At 43.7% G+C, this 22,703-nt stretch overlaps 2 protein-coding genes across 3 annotated transcripts in view; one reads left to right on the forward strand and one right to left on the reverse strand.

Moving 5' to 3' along the window:
* The window catches only part of DNAH11 (dynein axonemal heavy chain 11), a 293,212-nt gene extending 277,873 nt beyond the window's left edge, over positions 1-15,339 (forward strand). The window contains exons 77-82 of the mRNA XM_065583334.1: positions 1,958-2,200; positions 6,618-6,800; positions 6,878-6,993; positions 7,583-7,695; positions 9,646-9,786; positions 13,234-15,339. Of these exons, the coding sequence (XP_065439406.1) occupies positions 1,958-2,200; positions 6,618-6,800; positions 6,878-6,993; positions 7,583-7,695; positions 9,646-9,786; positions 13,234-13,481 (1,044 nt within the window). The 3' untranslated portion in view covers positions 13,482-15,339. The remainder of the gene's footprint in view (positions 1-1,957; positions 2,201-6,617; positions 6,801-6,877; positions 6,994-7,582; positions 7,696-9,645; positions 9,787-13,233) is intronic.
* The window catches only part of CDCA7L (cell division cycle associated 7 like), a 32,543-nt gene continuing 17,611 nt past the window's right edge, over positions 7,772-22,703 (reverse strand). Inside the window, exons 5-10 of one of the 2 annotated variants that reach the window (XM_024106655.3) lie at positions 21,312-21,386; positions 20,082-20,270; positions 18,033-18,164; positions 16,878-17,027; positions 15,058-15,194; positions 7,772-8,256 (exon numbers count right to left, since the gene is read on the reverse strand). In XM_024106655.3, the coding sequence (XP_023962423.1) occupies positions 8,250-8,256; positions 15,058-15,194; positions 16,878-17,027; positions 18,033-18,164; positions 20,082-20,270; positions 21,312-21,386 (690 nt within the window). In that variant the 3' untranslated portion in view covers positions 7,772-8,249. Of the gene's footprint in view, positions 8,257-13,745; positions 14,621-15,057; positions 15,195-16,877; positions 17,028-18,032; positions 18,165-20,081; positions 20,271-21,311; positions 21,387-22,703 lie in introns of those variants that run through there. The other variant, XM_005290839.4, reaches the window with a different exon arrangement.

Consider the following 22,703-nt stretch of genomic DNA (forward strand, 5'->3'; position numbering starts at 1 on the left):
CCTGCCCTGCCCCTTCCCGAGGCTCTGCCCCACCCCTTCTCAGAGGCCCCGCCCCCGCGCACTCTATCCCCCCCCCTCCGTTGTGTGCACTCCCCCACCCTCGCTCACTCGATCATTTTCACTAGGCTGGGCAGGGAGTTGCGGTGCAGGAGGGGGTGAGGGTTCTGGCTGGGGGTGCAGGCTCTGGGGTGGGGCCAGAAATGAGGGGTTCGGAGTGTGGGTGGGGCTTCAGGCTGAGGGAGGGGGATACGGTGTAGGAGGCAGTATGGGCTCTGGGCTGGGGGTGAAGGCTCTGAGGTGGGGCTTAGGGGTTTGGAGTGAGGGTGGGGGTACTGGCTCTGGAATGGAGTTCGGGTGCGGAAGGGGGCTCACAGCTGGGGTTGGGGTGTGGGAGGGGGTGCAGGCTGTAGGAGGGAGTTTGGGTGTGGGAGGGGGCTCAGGGCTGGGGCAGGAGGTTGGAGTGTGGGAGGTGTGTGGGCTCTGGGAGGCGCTTACTTCAGGCGGCTCCCTGAAGTAGCCAGCATTTCCCTCCAGCTCCTAGGCGGAGGAACGGCCAGGTGACTCTGCACACTGCCTTCATCCACAGATGCTGCCCCCACAGCTCCCATTGGCTGCAGTTCCCGGAGGTACCGTGGGGGCAGAACGCAGAGCCCCCCCACAACCGTGCCTCCACCTAGGAGGGGAACTAGGGGTGGCGAGTTATATGGGCCCGTGGTGCCCATGCTCCAGGAATATTCAGGGCCTGGGGGCCCAGGTCCACCAATGTTCAGGGCCTAGTCTCTCTCCCAGCTCCGCCTGCCGCCCCTGCATGCCTCCCCGGGAGTTTCTCCCGGCCCTGCCTGCCTCTCCCAGGTGATTTTAAAGGGCCTGGGGACTCCCGGCTGCTGTCACCACCACTGGCAGTGCAGTGGGGCTAAGGCAGCTTCCTGCCCATCCTTCCAGCCCAGAGCCCGCACCCCTCCTGCACCCAAACTCCCTCCCAGAGCCTTCCGCGCCACTCCCGGAAGTGCCCGGCATGTTCCTTCAGCCCCTTGTGTGTGTGTGTGTTAGTTACTATGCACTGCCCCCACCCTGAGGGCTGACTCCACAGCTTCCATTGGCCGGAAACTTTAGCCAGTGCCTTAACGAGGGTGAGGTGAGTGAGGCACTTGCCTCGGGTGTGGAAGATGAGGGGCGCAGAAAGTCTCTCCTTCGGCGGCAATTCGGCGGCAAGTCCTTCCCTCCAAGAGGGACTAAGCAGGTGATGAGTTGGGATTGCTGCTCCTGTCTGGCTAAATATGGCTCATATCCAGTTATTATGTTACCCTGTCTCTACCACCACCCACTCTGGTGTGCTTTTTTTCTCATGCACCTTGTAATGTCTTGTCTTTCAGGCAGGGGCATACATTTGCTAGATGTCTGTACTGCACCCTGACTTGGCTAGGTTGTAGATGGTATCACAATATAAATATTTGATGATGATGGTAATAAACAATACAATCTTGTGGTTAAGGCACTTGACTGGGACTCAGGAGATCTAGGTTCTATTCCTGCCTCTACCACAGATATCCTGAGTGATTCTGAGCAAGATACTCCAGCTCATTATGCCACCGTTTTCTCACCTATAGAATTGGATAGTAATAATTCCTTATCACTCAGGGCAGTGTTGAGGGGATAAATTCATTAATATTTGCTCTGATGTTACAGTAATGGGGCTGCAGGTGGGTATATAAAATGCCCCTAACACCACACGTCTGAAAGTGAGGGATAGTACAGGCACCTCAATACTATGGTGATGGGAACTTTAGAAATGTCGTCATTTCATAATTGTAATAAGAATACTTAATAACCATATTTCATTGTGGCAGAAGGTAGTTGGCACTTCTAACGGGCTTCCAGTGAACTTAATTCCTGGCACAATGGAAATTTTTTTTTTTTTTAAGAACTGACAGTAACGTTATTCGTTCTCTTTTTGAAGCTTGAAGGAGAACTTGCATTGGCACCAGGTTTCCTAGCACCCCCACATTTGGATTATGCTGGATACCATAAGTACATAGATGAAATGCTTCCAGCTGAAAGCCCAGTGTTATATGGACTCCATCCCAATGCTGAGATCGAATTCTTGACAGTGACATCAGAGAATCTTTTCAGAACTCTCTTGGAAATGCAGCCCAGGAATTTACTTGTAGGAGAGGAATCAGGACAGTCTCCAGAGGAAAAGGTAAGGTGGTGGTTTTTCTTAATCATGTTTCCCATAGGAATGCTTCTCATAGTGCCAAGGGATACCACTAAAAATGGAGCATTTATCATATCACATTATTTCACTGAGAGAGTTAACTTCTGATAATGGGAGATTTACCCAGTTTACCAAGATAAGCTCAGCTATTATAAATAACAACAACAGGTCAAATTTAAACTTGGTGTAACTCAGGGTTGCATCAGGGATGAATTTGGGCCCATAAATAAAATAAGAGAAATTTTTAATTTTTAATGGAAACCACTGATGCCATTATACCTTTGAATGAAAGCTGGGGTGCCAGTGAATAAATCTATCTTCATTTTTTTTAAGAGCAAAGAAACACTGACTTAGAAAAACATAATGCTGAGGTTTGTCTGATTCTGGTTTTCTTCCCCTTCCCTGCCATTTTCTATAAATTGTCAGTTAGGAAGCAGGTAACATTTTACCTTGACAGCTACTTCAGTTTTTACTTTAAGTGCCTGGTACTGATGTGGTTAAGATCAGGCTTCAATTCCCAGCTCTGAAACAGAGTTCCCATGTGATTCTGAGCAAATCATTTAGGGGAAGATTTTCTGCTGTGTCCAGCTTTCACTGAGTGCAGCCGAGTGGGGGACAGTCAGGAAGGCACTTATGGACCCCTGATTTTTCTGCCATGGCAGTAGTCCCCTAGGGTCTCTATGCCAGCTGGGGATAGCGAGAGCACAGTATGCTTCAGCCAATCCCCCTTGCCCACAGCTCCGTGAAGATGCAGCAAGAAGGTCTAGGAGCCAGAACACCTAGGTCTAAGCTTGCTGGTGACTCTCCCTCATAAGGAGTATCCCTAGCAGGGGACTTGCAGGAAGCGTCTGCTCTCTTTGGGCCACCTAAGTGGTGCAAATAGAGCAGATGTGGGGAGAGAATCTGCCCCTCAAACTTTCTGGGCCTCAGATCCCCATATGTACAACATATATTTAATAATGGGATAGGCGTGCTGAGGGGATAAACCCATAAATCCTTAACTGGCAATCAGATACTGCAATAATGGGGGCCATATAAGCACCTAAATAGAGAAAGCTCTTGGTGGTGCTCTATGTGCTGATATATTATGCAGTTCTATTTAGTGTCAGGAATAACCCAGATATATTCATATAGCCAAAATTGCTTCCACTAGAAATAAAATGACTAGTTATAGGCATGGCTGCAAAGCAGCATGGAGTAGTAACAGAATACATGCAGAAAGGGGTGAGATTAGTAAGACACATAAACAAGTAATGACAGAGGTGCACCCCAGTATCTTAACTCCTTGACATTAAGAATCGGGGTTTCACAATACAACAGATGAAGACTGATCATGCTGGTTTCAAGAGGCTCCTCTCACTTCACTGCTGGGCAGAACAGCACCCTATGCAATTTTTCAAGATGCCCAGAGTTCTGAGATTCCTAGTAAAGTACCATCAAGTGGCTATTTGGAGGCCTAGAGCAGGGGTGGGGAAACATTTTGGCCTGAGGGCCACTTCTGGGTATGGAAATTGTATGGCGGGCCATGAATGCTCACGAAATTGGGGGTTGGGGTGTGTGAGGGGGCGAGGGCTCCGACTAGAGGTGCAGGCTCTGGGGTGGGGCCAGGGATGAGTTCAGGGTGCAGAAGGGAGCTCTGGGCTGGGACAGGGGGTTGGGGCGTGGGAGGAAGTCAGGGGTGTAGGCTCCAGGTGGCGCTTGCCTCAAGCAGCTCCTGGAAGCAGCGGCATGTCCCCACTCCAGCTCTTACATGGAGGCACGCCAGGCAGCTCTGTGCACTGCCCCTGCAGCTCCCATTGGCCACGGTTCCCGACCAATGGGAGCTGAAGAGCTGGTGCTTGGGGAAGGGGCAGCAGGCGGAAACCCCTGGCTGGCCCTATGCATAGGAGCAGAGAGGGGACATGCTGCTGCTTCTGGGAGCCGCACAGAGTGGGTCAAGCCCCTACCCGGCGGGAGCTCGAGGGCTGCATTAAAAGGTCTGATGGGCCAGATGCGGCCCGCAGGCCGTAGTTTGCCCACCCTGGCCTAGAATATGCATAATGAGCTGTTGGCCACTAGATCCTTGTGGACTGTTATCCATATCACATAAGGCTACCTCACAATTGGATCTGTTGTTGGAAAGCTCAGCGGTGAATCCAAGGACTGAACTGGTATGGGAAGTCCCGATTTCAAATCTCAAAAGGTCCCCTATAAAACCAGCTTTCAAATGTGTCATTTTATTATTATAAATTGCATTTAGTTTAGAAATTGGGAAGGGAAAAAGTGAAACCAGGTTTGTATTACATTTGCTTGTTTAAGATGTAGAAGACAAAATATCTGATCAGATTGTAACCTGTGTGTGTGTGTGTACACATACATGCCAATGTGCATGCATGTGCGCACGCGCTCTCTTTCCCTCCTTCTCCCCCGCTAATAGATGTAGGGTGCTCACATTTATAAGTGTTCCAGTTTCATCAAGAAAAAAGAAAATCTGCCATCTTCTTCCCCAGAGGGGAACTTGGTACTTAAATCTCAGCCCAATGCATTTTGAAATGACTAAGTTGTTAAAGTTGAAATGGCATTTCCTGATTTTGACTATAGAGGACTTATGTTCCTTTGATATCCAGCCTGCATTCATACTATTACCATACTCAAAATCTAATTTCCATAAGGAAAAAGCAGATGTTTAACTCAGCCAAATTTGGATGGCACTGTTGATCCCTATAAAGATACAGTAGAATGATGGAGTGGGGATTTATTTGGCAATAAAAAAACTTTTCCCCATTACTGCTTAGCTTCCTGAATTCCTGACAACTAGCAAACTACTGTTAATGAAAGCAACTTGACTGTGATTGTTTTAATGAGTTTGGCGCACACTATTTTCATAATTAACTTAAAATATGACTCTCTGTTCTGTGAAGGCAGCTTGTGTCATGTCTGTTCAGGTCATGACCATTATCTAGTCACATACAAATTATAGGGGACATTTGTGAGAACTACGTAATCTTGTATTTGTACTTTCCTATGCAATTCCTTCCTGTGTTTTGCTCCCACATAAAAAGCTGCAGGAGAAAACTTAGGTAGAAATCGCTGTACCCAGAGATCTGTTGCATGTCTCTAAGAGTGGACCAATGAGACTATGGCCAGAGCTGGATCAAGACAATTTGGTACCATAGGCACACCACAACATGGCTCCTCCACAGCTCCTTATGGCCCCGCCCCATGTTGGGAGTCTCAGTGGTGGGGAGCATCCCTCCCATTCCAGAGAGGCAGGAACAGCAGTATGGGGCAAGTCTTTCCCCCAGAATTGGCAGCAGGGGCTCCCCCTCCTTGGGAACAGCAAGTGTCCTCTCTAAGGCATGGGTGGCAACAATGTGGGGCAGCACTTACCCCATCTGTGTGGGGCATCTAGTGGGGTGGGTGCACCTGCTGCACTCTTCCTTCCCATGCCAGACACACATCCCCTGCTATAGTCATGTTTGCAGAAGGCAAGGCAGGCAGGCAGAGTGAGTTAACACCCTTTGAGATGCCTGAGGCAACCCTCATTTTCTGGGGCTATTGTGTCAGGCTCTACAGCCACAGGCAAATATTGCAACTTTGGTTACACTCCAGTCATGTTTTCAAGCTTGTCTTTGCAACTCTAAGGGCTACAAACATACATATATATTTTAGTGAAACATGAGGTTCTGATGTAGTTGACTCAAGACCCTGGTTGGGCCTATCTGACTTAAACCAGCCCTGATTATGGGGTGACCTGGGGCTGGAGTACCAGGAGACTATACCTCTCAAGCCATGAGGATCTCTGCCACCTTTACACGTCTTCCACACTCTCCCTGTGCTCCCCCCTCTCCCCCGGTGGACTGGGGAATATGTCTTAGCAACTGATTGCAACCTGTCCACTGTAACTCCTTCTGTCCTGTCCCTTACTTCCCTGCTTTTCTGTGGCCACGCGCCCTCTCCCATGTTGCCAATAGGCCATGGAGATTTTGCAGAGAGGAATGCAACAGTTACGCATAGAGAGATGAGACTGCTCCCTACATCATCTTTTTCCCAGAGGGTTGGACCCTCTGTGGCTGTTCGAGGTTTGCTCCTATCTCACCACACAGCATGGGGGCTTTAGGATCTAGTCTTGCAAAATACAGGAGGTTGAACTGGCGAGTCAGGTGCTTTTAGTTTACAAGTCCTTATTTAGTCAATAAGGAATGATCTGCGCTCTTGTCCGATTCCAGGGCTGGGCAATGAAAAATCAGTATTAGATTGTCAGCTCTTTGGGGCAGGGGGTGTTTGTCTTGCACAGTGTCTAGCACGTGTAGGGCCATCAGGCACCACTGTAATACAAATAATTTTGGTCTTGTATGTTTAAACATGTGTGAATCCCTAATGCAGCAATTTCTGATCACTCTGTCTGTATTGATGTAATAAGGTTAAGAATGTCCTGGATGATATTCTGGAGAAACTTCCTGAAGAGTTTAACGTGACAGAAATCATGCAGAAGGCCACTGTTCGGAACCCCTATGTCCTTGTTTGTTTCCAAGAGTGTGAGAGAATGAACCTCCTCATTCAGGCAATACGCAAATCACTTAAACAACTGGACCTTGGTTTGAAGGTAAGAAAAGAGAATTTCTTTTACTAAAGAATAACTATTCAGAATTCTTTGACGCCAAATATACTTATTCTTCACAGGGGGAGCTGACATTTTCTCCTGACATGGAAGCGCAGCAGTCAGCATTGCTTTATGATATTGTGCCAGATGCATGGACCAAGCTGGCTTATCCATCCACCTATGGCCTTGCACAATGGTAAGTATGCTTCAGCACTTTACCAAATAACATAACTCGTGTTGTTTAATTACCATGGATAATGGTAGTATGGCTCTTTCTCATGTATATAAAATCTGTCGTTTTAATTCAGTTCATTTTCACTCTAGAGACAAAATGAATATTGCTGGAATACTAATCTTTAAATTGTTTCTAAACTTTTCCTTCTATGCTTTCTACAAAGTTGGAATTATACAGTGCAACCAAGAGGCCCTGTCATTTTCAAAAGGAATAATGTCACTGCAGCCCCGACAGACTAATTGGACGGTGTTCCTAATCGCAGATCCACACTAACCTCAGTCCCTCAGCCCTTTTCATGCTGGGCTCCTTGCACTACTGTCTTTGTGCTTGTCTAGATTCAGAAAAGAGCTAATCCCACCCTAACCTTGGCCTCTTAAGCTACACATACCTTTTGACTGCTTCAGCCCTATGCTTTCTTCCCACAGAGACAATGCAGAGCTCAGCTGGTACACAGCATCTCTGTATTTGATTGAATTTCATCTTTATGAAACTGTCACTGTTGTCCACATGACTATGTCAGCATTGAGATAGCTGCTGCTTCTTGTTTCAGGATTAATGACCTCCTCATGCGGTGTCGAGAACTTGATACCTGGACACAAGATCTTGTGCTCCCTGCAGTGGTGTGGCTTTCTGGATTCTTTAACCCTCAGTCTTTTTTGACTGGTGAGTTAGTAATGACTAATAACATTTGAAGGGACAGAGTCATATAGTTGCAACTCCAAATTGTAGGTTGAAACAGTTTTTACAAATAGGTTTTATTTTTAACCTAAACATGCCTTTAAGGTGTTAGCAGTGTTTCATGATGATATATTATGCTACTGCATGAGAATGGATGACTGAAATTGACTAGAAACAGACTGGTTTATTTTCAATATTCAAGTTGAAAAGACTTATAAATTAAGACAAATTAAGATGTTTAAAATGTTCACTTTTAACAATCGAATGTGTTCTAGAAGTGTACGATATCATGTTTGTTATTCTTGACACTGCCCTTTGAAAATGTGTTGGTGACCTTGTTTAGTACATCCAGGGCCTTTACTACCTATGTGAGCTACTACCCACGTGCTCCAATCCTATATGGAATACTTCTTACTCATGCAAGTAGTCCCTATGACTTAGTGGCATTAATGGCACAAGTAACAGTTTGCACAATCAGGCATCTGGAAATAGTTTTTTTTCCCCCTCCGTCATAAGTCTTCAGTCTCCAAATCATCATGTTAAAGTCTGGAGGTGAGAAAAGGAAAGAAATCCTGAGTTATATTTTTGTGCTTGATTAAAGAAAAGAGATGTCTTAGACTTAGTTTGCTAATGTAACCATAGCTTTTCCATTTAGTATTCTTTAACCTAAATGTGTTAATGTACCACTCTGTTTCACTTCTTCTGTTCTTGTAAAATATTTTAATAGTGTAAAGGAAGTGAGAAAAAGTCTGGCATTCTTCCAAGTATATGTACTGCTACAGTACGGGATAAAAATCTTCAGCATTAAAGTTTTAAACTGCTCCCTAAGGCCTTGTCTACACTACAGGGAAAGATCATCTAAGCTACGCAACTTCAGCTACATGAATAACGTAGCTGAAGTTGACATACTTAGATCTACTTACCGCGGGGTTCACACTCTGCTATGTCGATGGGAGACGCTCTCCCGTCGACTCCCCTTGTGCTTCTCGTTCAGGTGGAGTACTGGAGTCAATGGGAGAGCAATCTGTGGTCAATTTAGTGGGTCTTCACAAGACCCGCTAAATCGACCGCCACACATCGATCCCCCGCTAAGTGTAGACAAGCCCTTAGTCCCCATGCTTTGCTTTACAACCCACATGCATGATTTCAGAATCTAAAGCAACTACCTAGATCTCTAGAAGCCATTGTCAAGCTTCAGCAGCTTTTCATTCTACCCACTAGTTTGTAAAACCAAATTCCTCTCAGGGACTTGCCACCCCACCAGTCTCAAGTCCCTGACTGCTGGTGTCTCAAAATGTTTAATTCTGCAGAATCCCAAACCCTGTCAGTGGACAGTTGGTGATCCACAGGCTGTAGTTTGGAAATCCATGCACTAATGGGGGTTACACAATGAAGAGAGACTTGTAAATATGCTTTAATTCAAATTCTCAGTAGCCAGTAAAAACATTCAACTAGCCATTCACATTAGACCACAGATTCCTAGAGCATAGCTCTGAGGCTTATACAAACACACACCCCTTTCTCTCTCAGCCCCTGTTGATCCAATTTGCTGTCAGGTATCATGATTTTCATCAGAGCCAGTCAATATTACTCCTTAGTCATCCAACTCACTGAATGACACAAGCAATGAATATGTAGCTTCTGCAGTATTCCTAGCTTGGATTACGAATCAGAGAGCAGGCACCTATTTTTGTGCTCAGATGAAAATGTATTTGCTGTGTTGCAAGAGAGCTGATTGGATGCGGTGTTTGGTTTGTTTTTCATTTCTTAAAAGTTCAAAAGCAATTTAGACAACTAATTTCTTGCAAACAACTTCCAGAGAGCCCCAATTGTGTAGCTTTAGGCTCTAACAAGCCTGGGCAGGGTGAGCAGTTGTGGCATTACAATTATTGTCTATGGTGAACTGCTCAGAGTAATCTGTTGGCTTTTTTTAAGCTATTATGCAGTGCACGGCCCGCAAGAATGACTGGCCTTTGGATAAGATGTGTCTGACTGTAGATGTTACCAAAAAGGTCAGAGAAGATTATGGCCACCCACCTAGGGAAGGAGCATATATTTGTGGTCTTTATATGGAAGGTAAGATGTCTGTTTAAATTGCTCGATATCATCCGCCTCATAATGACTGATGTTTGTTTGAATTTTTCTGCATGCCTCATGTATACACTCTGCTACTCTAAAGTGGATTACTTTCGCCACATGGAGTTAGATCTAAGTTCACTGGTTAGTTTGGGACTGATGATGGATTTAGTTAGTCCTTAGTTTGTTTAGACCAGGATTCATACATTCAGACATGGCCAGTGTCTCTACTTAATAAACTTACTCTACCATTAACAAAGCATTAAACCTGACTGTATAACAACAGAGCAGCAGCTCCACCACATAGTTAAGAAACACTTCCTGTTTAAAAGACTCCAAGGCTCTTACTTGGATTGTCTTGAAATCAGTGCTTCAGGGGGGGTGCAGGGTAGCATTAATGGGGCAAATTTGGTGTCATTTCAGCAAAGGGTTTCTGAGATATGGCTCTTCTAAAAATTAACTGCAAAATCACCTGGTACTTCTAACACAGGTTTGCCCTCAGGTGTGGGCAAAAAGATCAGTCACTCTTATCCTTCCCAAAATGATCTCAACCACCTGGAATTTCTCTCAGTAAATTCCCTTTGGGGAAGCAATATTGAAAAAGTTATCAGGATAAAGTTTGAACCTTCAGGTTGGCATGAGCTAAACTGACCTGCCTAAAAGCATGAAATAGGCATGGGCAGCAAGAACAGGGATCTTCTGAAATTAGGAGGTTTTCAGGCCGTTAACCACAGTAACTGCGTGGTTTAACGTGTCATGCCTTGGTCATTGAACCTGAGCTTCACCTGTGCACTCCATGTTTGAACCCTACGTTAACAGCTTTCAGAGAACATGGGCTGTGCATGCTGGTTGTACTAGCATTCTGCAGGGGCTCATTTTGGAAGTTTTTACTGAGAGCAAAACTTCTAGTTCAATCGATTTTTAAGTGCTGTAAAATCAACTTTCAGACCCTTTCACTTTAGAAATGTTGTCAAGGAATGAGCCTTGTTTAACAGACAATGATAGAAGATTATATCAGGCAGTTATGGTAATGGAATCATGTTTCCTGCACAATGGAACTGAGCATGATCAAAGGACAGCAAGTCATTAGGTCAAGGGGTTCCTGATACACATGAGCTCTTCATAACATTTTGAGATTCTGATTTTTTGGTGCAGAGCTAGGGAATACTTTCCTAGGCTGCTTCTTGCAGTGGAGAAGGGGTTCCAGGATCACTGCCCCTGATGCTTCTAGGATGGAAGTGGGATCAAAGCATTTAGCAAAGGTTTCTGCTCTTTCCCCATAGTACTGAGAGCAGGCATACAATGCAGAAATGGGGGTGAGGAGCTGGGACTAGGCATGTTCAGTGCAGTTCAAGATGAATGAAGTAGTTCACATCTATCTGCAACATGGAAGGCTCAGAGAGATGGGGAAGAGCCCCTTCTTCATGCACCAGAGCCCAGATCTGGATTTCTGCATCTCTACATAGCAGCTGGTACATGCGTTCCTTATAGCCCTGCTAACGGGTGAGAAGGGCTTGAAGCTGCAGGTGTATCAATGCAGGGTGTGTTACAACAATGCAGGGAAGAATGAGGTGGAAAGGAGAGAGTTGTGTTGTGCAGTGAGGGATTCAGCTCTGTCCTCTCCTTTATGCGAAACCCTTTACCCTGAGGATCCTGTGTATAGGCAGGAGTGGGAACTGTGGTGTGCTAGACAAGGAGATGATGCAGAGGTAGTGAAATGACTAACATGCAGTCAGTATATTCTAGGGCACACGAGGATGCTGAGAAGTTAATCCAAAATGTTATTAAATATTCCAAAACATATAAAGATAACAGTTAACATTTCTGAAAGGGCACAAGGCAAACCTTAACTTCAGCTACACTCAATGTAACACAAACTTCTGAATCCCAGGAAATACAGAGTTATGGTACATGCCATTCCAGCAGTATTACCTTAACCTGTGAGTGATGTCCCAACACACATACTAGGTGTTACAGGAGTAGAGAGGTTATTTAACTTTGCATTTGGCACTGGAATAGTGTCCACAATTCAATAAAGATATTGATAAATTGGAGAGGGTTCAAAGAAGAGCTATGAGAATGATTAAAAGATTAGAAAACATGCCTGACCCTGTTGACTCAAGGGGCTCACTCTATTTAATAAAGAGACTTAAAGGGTGACTTGATCAGTCTATAAATATCTACATGGGGTATAAATATTTAATAATGGACTCTTCAGTCTAGCAGAGAAAGTTATAACATATCCAATAAATGAAAGCTGAAGCTAGAGAAATTCAGAAAGGAAATAAGGTGTAAATTTTTAAACATCAAGATTGGCTTTAGGAATTGTTTTGGGCCAGTTCTGTGTTGTACAGATCTAGACTAATCACAATAGTCCCTTCTGGCCTTGGAATCTGGGAACAGAGCAATGTAGGACAGCGTATTCCTACAGTCTAACACCTTCTCTTTACGCAGGCAAAACTCTGTTTTACATCAGCTGTCGCAAACAGGTGTTACCTCCCCACACCCTGGACTACACTCAAACACTAAGCCTAATCCATACAAGCTTGTTCTACCCTCTCTTTCCCTTAAGTCTTAGAGACCCTGGTCATATATATTCCACCACAACTCAACACTTGGAAGGGTACAAAGCACCACAGGGCAACTTTAACTTTGTGGTCATGCACACTCAAGCCTACTGTAGCTCTTAGCTGCGTGCAGATCTGAGAGATGCAAATATTTTTGTTTCCTATTAAAAACTTACCTGGGCCTTTTCTCCCCTAAGACTTTACAGCCCACTGGAGTGAGTTGGCTTGCTGTAATCTCTTTGTAAGAACACACCTTTTTCTTCTGTCAGCCTCTCACGCGGTTTCTCTTCACTAACTTCTGGACAAGTCTATGCCTTGTCTACACCACAACAGAAGAGCCAAGGTCAGCTGGCTTGGATTGCAGGGCTAGTGTAGCCATTTGGGCTCAGGCTGGAGCTGGGGTTCTGAAGCCGAGAGAAGGGAAAGTTTTAGAGCCCAGGCTTCAGCCCAAGTGTCTACACTGCTGTGTTAAGCCCTGCAGCCTGAGCCCATGACCTGGGAGTCACAGCTGTGGGTTTTTTATGGTTGTACCCCGAGTACATCCATTTAGATTAGTGTGAGAGGAGAATCCAGCCCTCTTCTAGTTGTAGAAGTATGTGGCATCACATGTTTCCATAAGAATAGACCACAGTCATTTAATCTAAAAGGCAATGTTCTGGATGGAATGCTAATAGCTACGCTCGAGATAGAATTGTGTGATGAGATACAGTGTGCGCAACTGCACCATGGCTCACAGATACCTTTCCTGAGGATAGAGCAGATGTAGCAAAACTGTAGGTAATCTACTACTAAGCAACTATTAAGTGCAGCATTGCAATGTACAAATGATTCAAGTTTCCATTTTGAGTGCCATTTGGAACTGTCTCTGTTTTTGATACAGGAGCACGATGGGACATCCAGTCAGGGCTCATAGCTGAAGCCCGGCTCAAGGATCTGACTCCAGCAATGCCAGTCATCTTTGTAAGAGCTATTCCAATTGATCGACAGGAAACCAAAAACATATATAAATGTCCAGTATATAAAACTAAAACCAGAGGGCCCACATGGGTTTGGACTTTCAATCTGAAGAGCAAGGAGAGGTCAGCTAAGTGGGTACTTGCAGGAGTAGCCTTACTCTTGGCCATTTAATAGTGAGCCAACAGTCACGTGTTGTCACACAGCATGTAGTCAAAAGGAGATAAATGTTTTTCTCACATTCAGCTGTTATGTACACTTTATTTTGCCCCACTGCACCCTACTGTGAAGAGTTATATGATGCTCTAATGAATGTTGTACAAATCCTCCACCTGTGTCTGTCTCTATAAACTAGATTTATACTTGTTAATCAACATTTTCCCTCAGAGAGGCAGGTTAAACTCTATATTCATACTGAACCCCCCCCACACAAAATACTTCTCTATTGAAAATGCTTTATTATCTCTAAAACATCCAATATTTTACACAAATTTTGACAATCTGAGGCTGCAGTAATATGGGTTTTTACAAAGTGTTGTTTGTAAAGCCTGCCTTTAGCTAAGCAGACACAGAGGAATTATTTTTAAAAAAACATACTTAGCACTGTACAATTAAAAGGGTCAATATCACTCTGACCGCAGGTGCAGCACTGCTGAACCAACTACCTTTTAAAAATAAACTAAACAAAATGTTTCCACAAAACACCCCTTGCACTTACAAATTCTCCTGGTTGAGGGGAAAAAGAGGAACAGATGGATGGTGAACTGAATTTCAGTAAAATTTTCAAAAGGACTCCCGCCCATCTTTGCAGGGGCAAAACTTTACTTTTGCCCACCAACTGAGGCATGCAGTTACTCGATTTGCTCATGCACACAAAGGAAGGCTTTCGAAAACTCAGATGTGTAATAATACTTTTTTGGCCTAAGCAAACTATTAAGATCTCCCCCGACTCGTTATATTTTTAGTGCTACACAATTCCCTTCACAGCCTCTGGAGTTAAGCACCTACTTGGTTCTGTAGCCCGACTGAAAATTAACCACTGAAGTTTTAAAAGTGCTGTTCTGCTCTGTATACAGGTGTCGGTGCATAAAAGAATGTTCTGCATGTAAATTCCTCATGCAAAGATTTCTCTGGTAATGTTTTAGTAAAGACCAATCAGTAAAAAAAAAAAAAAAAAAATTCCAAAGCTATATTCTACAATTCTATCTTGTATAAACATCATTGTAGTAAAAAAAAAAAAAAAAACACTTGTCTGCAGGTCAGGCAGCTGTGCTCAGCATCCTCAATTGTCTTCACTCAGTTGCTTTTGTAAACTAGAAAACAGGTAGAAAAATGTTATACTTTATGGGAATCTGATACTTTCAAAAGCATTAACTAAAGCTTTGATATCAGATGGTCACAGCTCCACAGAACCACACAAAAAATTGAGTCAATTTAACAAGAAATAAATATCTAAGTCATACTCTTATAATATGAAATATTGGTTCAATTGCCTTATTCATTTGCACAGTAAAGTTGATTGTCCAGATTCCACATGAGGTCAAGGGGAGTTTTGCCATCAATTTCTGTGGGCCCAGACTGAAAGTGACAAGTACCGATTTAGATGTTTTAGCAAGTTTCAATATTTTGTGATGGACTTCGGTCTGGGTTAACGCCCTACAAAGTTAGTTCTAATCAGGCTCTCAAAATGTTGTTTTCATTTAAAAGTGTGGATTTCAATTCTAAAGCAGTTATGTAATTATCATCTTACCTTTCAAGATATTCTTTAACATTGTCATAACCATAAAATTTTGCCAAGTGGATGAGCATTCCTGTGGCACAGCGGCCATCACGCTTGCGACAGTAACTGCAGTTACAGACACCACGACAAGGAGGGCAAATCCAATCCTGAATTACAGACAAGGAGAGCAAGGTATAGGGGTGGAGTTATCTACAGAAGTATTAGATGCAAACCGGTCTTCTCCAACCCCATTACCCACCCAAAACAGAAGTGCCACTTTTATGTAACAATAAAGGTATATTCATAAACAAATACTTTAGTGGATAATATTAATCAATCTTTTGATAAAAATTTTTTGCAGTATTGAAGAAACAACGAATATCCATTCTTGGAATTTTTCAAAGCTCACACTCAACAAATTCTAGTAGTACTGATTTCCCTAGTGTTGTAACAGAAATATAAAAAGCAGGACTTTTCTGTTCCAGCACCCTAGGATCAGGTGATAAAAAACCTCCATTATTAAGATTCAGGGTAACTATAGCTGAGTCATGTTGAAAGGTTGGTCCAATTAGCAGCTCCAACCAGGATACAAAGGCCTTGGCTACACTTACCCGCTAGTTCGACGGCTGGAAATCGAACTTCTGGGTTCGACTTATCGCGTCTAGTCTGGACGCGATAAGTCGAACCCGGAAGTGCTCGCCGTCGACTGCGGTACTCCAGCTCGGCGAGAGGAGTACCGCGGAGTCGACGGGGGAGCCTGCCTGCCGAGTGTGGACCAAGGTAAGTTCGAACTAATTCGAACTAAGGTACTTCGAACTTCAGCTACGTTATTCATGTAGCTGAAGTTGCGTACCTTAGTTCGAATTAGGGGGGTAGTGTAGACCAAGCCAAAGAGAGGTGGAATGTCTCTGAGCCAGATAACAAGGCAGAGAAGGTCCACAGGCAGGACCCCAAGGTTAAGATTTATGTTTAAGTTACCAGTGAAGCCAAATTCCAGGAAGGGGTGGGTTTGGACACTAACTCAGAGGCTGTATGAAAGAACCACACGCGACATTCAGTTAATCTCAAAGGAAAAACATTTTAAAAATGATAATTTTTTTAAAAAGGACATTAAAAAACAGGTGCTCAGAGCAAGAAGAGGAGGTCTGCTGCCTGCAACATGTTACTTCAGGAGCGTTAGACAAAAATGAAGGTGGCCATTTTCAGGGGGGCAGACCTAAGACCTTGTACAAAAATGTTGGGCTTTTTTGTTATTAGGCTCAGGGTTAACGCCTGCTCTGTCATGCTGGAAGGTGGGAACCAGGATAGTGTCTCAGAGGGAAGAGCAATGAAGAGGCAAGCTTGGAGAGGAAACTTAGGCTGAGTTTTATTCTGTTAATTGTATGTGAATTGCCAAGGCACCCAGACCCCATGAAAGGGGATGGATTTGGACATGACGGGTCTATGCACTCTGCTGAGACTAGGATAGGGGCTCAGGGAAAGAAAGGGGACCCAACCCTAAATTCTTGAGGTTCTTTCCTTCCCAATGTTTAAAGTTTAGAATCTGAAACAAGTAGCTTGCATTGCAGACCAGACCAGTGAAAGCATCGGGGAAGGAGGCAAAAAGCTAAACAAGAACTTGGGAGAATCAGGTCCCCGTTCATCTTCTAAGCCTCATGAGTTTTCTTTCCCCCACCTGAGAGCAACTAAGAGCAGGCCAAAAGCCCTGCTCTCTAATCACAGCCACACTACTCAGGCTTTTATGTGGCAGAATGTTTCAATTTCATGTTATCCAAGAAAGTCGTGACGATTGTGAAGCTAACGAAGCCATAATCATACTATCTTTTTGACCCAAAGAATTGGATACTTACTGGATCCAGAAGTGCAGATTTCACGTCTTCACCATATCGATTACGAAGACATGGTCCACAGAACTGTCCTCTCACACCCCCGCACCCTTGATTACGACAGACTGTCTTAGTATCAATTGTCTTCTGCCGACACTGGTGGCACGTACTACCCTAAAGTTGGAAAGGAGGGGGAGAGAGACGTAAAAATTTAGCATTTCACATCATGTTGAACTTCTTGACTCCAGGTGTTGGAATTCTCTAACACATCTCTCAGCTGGAGGTGGAAAACACTAAAATTTCTCCTTGGGAACCACAGGCAACTAGATTAATAAAACATTAGGAAAAAACACAACTTCCACCACCATGATTATTTCTACAGTGCTCAAATGTACACTAGGTATTTTACAAAACAAAGAGATGTTTGTAAGCCTGTCCTGAAGGCTTAGGAATCTAATGTGCTACATGAGCCCTATGTTATATTTCTGGTTCCAATCCACCCATGGCAAATGCTAGGGACCCACAGAGTCACTCAGCAGTTCAATATCCACCATTCTAAAATTCCAGTGTATTAGATAATCTTCATGCAGTGATCCCTGTGACAGCATCAAGCCCCAAAACAGAGGGGCTCATGTTAATTTTAAATCTGTGCACAGATAAGGTGGCAAAGTCGGTGTTTATAAGAATAACTCTGCTTATGCAACAACATGCCACAGACATGTATTAATGTCCTTTTGAATAACCCTCTCTCTTCCAGGTTTCAGCACTCCTCTCGCATGGTAACACTTCAGAGTAATTTATGGCAAGGGAGACAGGGGAACACAAATGAGATGTGGAGCAATTTGCTTCTAGGTCACTGGCTTATACTGCGCCCAGATCGTTCATGGCTATGTCCACTTCCATCTAATAGCCCTTTGGTGGAAGTGAATTAGTGGTCTCAATATAGTTCCCACTCAACAGGTAACAATAGTAGAACATGGCCACAACTGGCACCTGTTTGCAGACAGCAAGAGATGGCTAAGCATAGATATCTATCACAGTAGATAAACACAGCTCTGTAGTCTCCAGGGCTCTTATTCTGGCACTTTTCAATGAGCATTAAATTCACTTCATGAAATGAAGTAGTTTCATCTTATGCCCCTCACTCTAAGCAATCAAAAGGAAAAAACAGGCACCTACCAGGACTTTATCATAGATTTTATCTTTAACTGTAATTGCGATATTCTCCAAGTCCTCATCAGTAATATCTTCAACAGGACGATAAGATGAGTATTTAGATGACCTCCTTCTTTTGCGCGCTCCACAGTCACCCTACAAAACAAACTATCTCATCATCTTTTATCTTATGATGGGTGATATGTTTTTTCCTTTAGATCAAATATGCTCTGACTATAAGAACAGAACATATAGCTAGGGTTTGTGGTCACCTCCAACCCCCTATCCTTCCTACCAACCCAACCTTTATTGCTCTCACCAGCTCTAGCTCCTCCTCATTCCCCTATCCCTTCAAACACCCTCAAAAGCTCTATCCTACCACCACATTTCTCTTCCTCTGAGAAAATCTGTCATCCTTCATACATCTGGTATCTTTCTCCAACGAACTCCTCCCCTTTTTTCCTCCAATGACAATCAACCATATTATCTATCCGCTTCATCCTTCACAGAAAAAGATCACTACCATCCACCTTTTTATCTCTTTCCCCTCCATCTCCTGCACCCACTGAAACCTCCACAGCTACGCTCACAGCAGCCTCTCTTTCTCCCCTCCCTGACTCATCCTCAAGAAAGGTGGTGCCATGTCCAGCACCTTCCTCCTTATCCAGTTCACCCCTTCCTTTTCTTGAGCGATGCTCCCCATGAGACTCTACACTCCCTCTCCATGTAACTTATCTGCCAGCCATCATCGACTCCTCAACCATCCTTTTCTTCACTTTGATACACCAAGATCTCCTTCTGCTTCTCCTTCCACCCCTGTCCTCCAGAGGTTTCAACTTTCACACTGATGTCCCATCTGACCCCTTAGCCTTTGCTCTCATCTCGTTTGTCCTTCAAAATCATATCAGCTCTCCAAAATGGCCGCTCGCTCAACTTCGTCTTCCCTCAGCACTATTCCCTCTCTGATTTTCCAGTAACTGAGTTCCCTCTACAACCAGCACCTCTATTTCAACTTTGCCCACCTTTTCATATCATGATCTCCCAATCCATCAGTGTCTAGGACTACTGATTCCCTGAGCCCTCTCCTGATTTTCCCCCCCTCTCTTGTTGATTAATAAAATTGACTCTACTTTCTCCTCCAACACTGATTCTTTTGCAACTCTCCCCAACAAATCTCAACCCTGGCTTACCCCCAACATTCTATTTCTGCATGCCTGATCTACTGAATGCCTCGAGAGCCTCATGGCCACATGGACATCCACCTGTAAATTCATTCTCTCCTCATTCCCTTCTGCCACATCCCTCACCTATAAGTGTTAATTTTCCACCTCTGTCGTTGCCATTAATATTTATGTTGTGATAGCGCACAAAAGGACCCAAGCAGGATTACAGTCCTATTGTGGTTCAGCATGGCACACAGACGTAACAAGAGATAATCCTTACCACAGAAAGTTTACCATTTAATAGCAGACATGACCATGAATATGACTGACAAAAGGAGGGATGGGGTAGGAGGACAAATGTAACAAAAATGTAAATCACATGGCTCCAAAAATATTTTGTTCCTTATTTGCAAATTCTGACTTCTAAAGTTCTCCTCCATCCTCCTCTCTCTCCACACAGTTTCTTACCATTCTTAAATTGAAGTTCAACAAGCTCAGCCTTGATTTCTGCTCCCTTCTAACACTCTCCCTACTCCTCTGCCATCACCGAGAGTGAAACCGTTCACTTCTCCTCCCATTCCCTCCCACCTCCTTATCACCCCACTCCATAGCCTGCCTCCAACCTAGCACACTGTGGGCACTACTGGATTTCAAATACTAAATAATACAAATATTAATCTGATACACATTCAAACGGGATGGGTTACATACTGAAATAGCTTGGGTGACTAGGGAAGGGGGAGGCTCCAGGATCCTTTTTTCTCCTGCTTCTAATCCCAGCACCAAGGTTCTAAATGCTAGTTAGCTTTCTGCTGCATTTGTCCCCACTCTGTATGCTGGCCAGTTCAAAGTAGCATGAGTGACATCTCCAAAAGACAAAGGTTAGTAAACAAACTAAACTGGCAAATACCCCACTGAGTCTCTTCTTTATTAGGAGATTTTGTTGTCTGTAATTATGAAAGTGTTCTGCAAATTTAGCCGCAGACACAGTAAAGTTTTCCAAGGCAAATTTCTCTGGTGGACGAGCATTTCTGGTTGGGTTTGTACGACGCTCTATCTGGCCTTCAGAAAATGTTCTCCTCGGGGTTTTCTTCTGTTTCTAGAGGAGAAAAAAAAACATTTCTATTAGAATTGTCTCATCAGCCTCACTGTTGTGTGTTTGGGATGGGAAACGACCAGAGATTATATGGGCATGGGACTACCTATACCTCGAGATGCGGAACTTGCTGCAATACTCTAATTGTTACTTTAAAAAGAAATGAAAAACTGAGCCTATACCTACAAGAGGGGAACGTTGCCATAAGGATAGGGGCATTCCAACAGTCTATCCCTAAGGTTCTTTCCAGAATAAAAATACTGAATACATATTACTGGAATCCAGAGATTTATTTAAAGTTGGTTTAATACATCACAATAAATAATTGAAGTGCAGCCAACAAGGAGCCAGCCTTTCACATATTTTATAATTTGGGTCACAAATGACTTAAATTATCAGGGCAACGTTTTACAAGGTCTTCCCAAAGTCAGGAACATGGGTGTGCAGCCCTCCTGGAGTATGCGTGGACTTGGAATCCTTGAAAAGTTAACATTAGCCCACAGTAATCACAGAGAATTAGGGATTTCTATGCTGGTAGCCACAAAAGAGATGCTCCAGAGGTAGAACACAGAAACATCCTGCTATTATGCAGGACTGAGCTTTCCCATCACAGCTCGAATGGAAAAACGGACTTTTAACAGAAAGGAAAATTAGCAAAAAAAAGACAGGATCTGAAAACAAACAGTAGTTTCTTCACTCTCTTTAGCTTTCTAGCTACAAGATCCTATTTGCCGTCCAACCATCATTCTCAAATATATACGTCTGTCTAGTGTCTCATGAGCATCTCTGGGTCTAAGTTAATGAGGCAGTGCCTAATTTTAGGTCTGTTTTTTTTTTAATATACATTGCATAATTTGAGCTGTTTCTTTACCTGTATATCTTGGTAGCCTAGCCCTGCCTTTTTACATAATATATAACTAATATCAAGTCAATACAAATAAAATTACAGAAAAAAAAAAAAGGATAAAAATATTCATCAGAAGACACACATTTCATTTGTTCAGCAACAATATATATTATATTTAACCAAATACTGAAACTTACAGAAGGAGTTGAGGTGGCTGTTTTCACTGGAAACAGTTCAGGTATAGAATTCAGTTCCGCTAACAACTGGGCAAGCTGAAATTAATAAAAATACCCTATTGAAGTCTCACTGCAAACTTGCAAATATTTAACCTACTCAGTCCTTACCATGCTCTGTTTTCACACACATTCTGAGTTATTTCAAATACATTAAATCCCAGTGTAAGTAACCACTCTTTAAAACACTTCATTTAAACCTCTACCCCTAAATGTTCAAAGCTCTACAGCAGGTTTTAGCACCATGACTCCCATTGATTTATACTGAAGTCGTGCAGCTAAAATCACATCCAACGCTGTCAAATGTGTCTCTAAAGAAGTGTGCTATACCGAGGTTACAGTATCCATGACCAATAATGACTGAAATTTGCAGTTAACATGGGAAAGCTAATCCCTTGACAACAAGAATGGACGTAACTGCATTGGGGGATTATAAGAGGTTTCTTGTGGGCTATCTTGGCACATACTTTCATAATACAAAATTGCGGACTTAGGCTATGTACACACTACAGCTTATTTCGGTATAAGTTATGTCACCCAGGGGTATAAATAAACCAGACCCCTCAGCAATGTAAATTACACTGACCTAAGCGCCAATGTCAACAGTGCTATGTCGGCAGGAGAGCTCCTCCCACTGATATAATTACACCAGCAAGCGGCGGGAGCTAAGTCAACAGGAGACCTCTTTCCCGTTGGCGCAGAGCGGCTGCAAGCTCTGTTGTGTAGCCATAGACTCAGTGACTTTTGTTGGCTGGTCAGAATTTTCTCCTAGTCATTCGTTATCAGAACCCAGTGAAAACAGTCAGAAGCTTCCCTTATCCAATACCCCAGCATGAGCTCTCTATTAGTGAGGCCACACTGCCTCATTCCACACAGCAGATTGGAGCTGGCCTATAGTAATCAGGCTTTTTGTGTGTATGAGTATAAACACACCCCTTTGCAAAACAATGTACTAAAAGACTCCTGTTGGTCAGCATCCCCCCGCACGGCAAGTGTGATGTCATCAGCACGGTGCACCCTAAGCAAAGTGGCAGTAATACTCTGTTATACTTGTACTATATGAGAGACCCTGGACCTTGGCCTCTCTTGTCTACATCACCTTGGCTGGCCATTTTGAAATACTATTGACTTACTCTGAAGGGACTCACATTCTGGGCTTCAACAGCTGCTGGCTTTAGGGAGCTTCATAAGAGAGGAAGACCTTAAACGGGGAAAATGGTGGCGATTCTTGACTACCAAACATCTGAGACAACCATGGCAGAACCACATGTGGCATGAAGAGTGCATGACATTTCTCAGTAATGACCTAATATGCTTTTAATTATCTAACAACTGTCACATTTAACACCCTCATTA

The sequence above is a fragment of the Chrysemys picta genome, chromosome 2, assembly GCF_011386835.1.
Source record: "Chrysemys picta bellii isolate R12L10 chromosome 2, ASM1138683v2, whole genome shotgun sequence".
NCBI classification, from domain to species: Eukaryota; Metazoa; Chordata; order Testudines; family Emydidae; genus Chrysemys; species Chrysemys picta.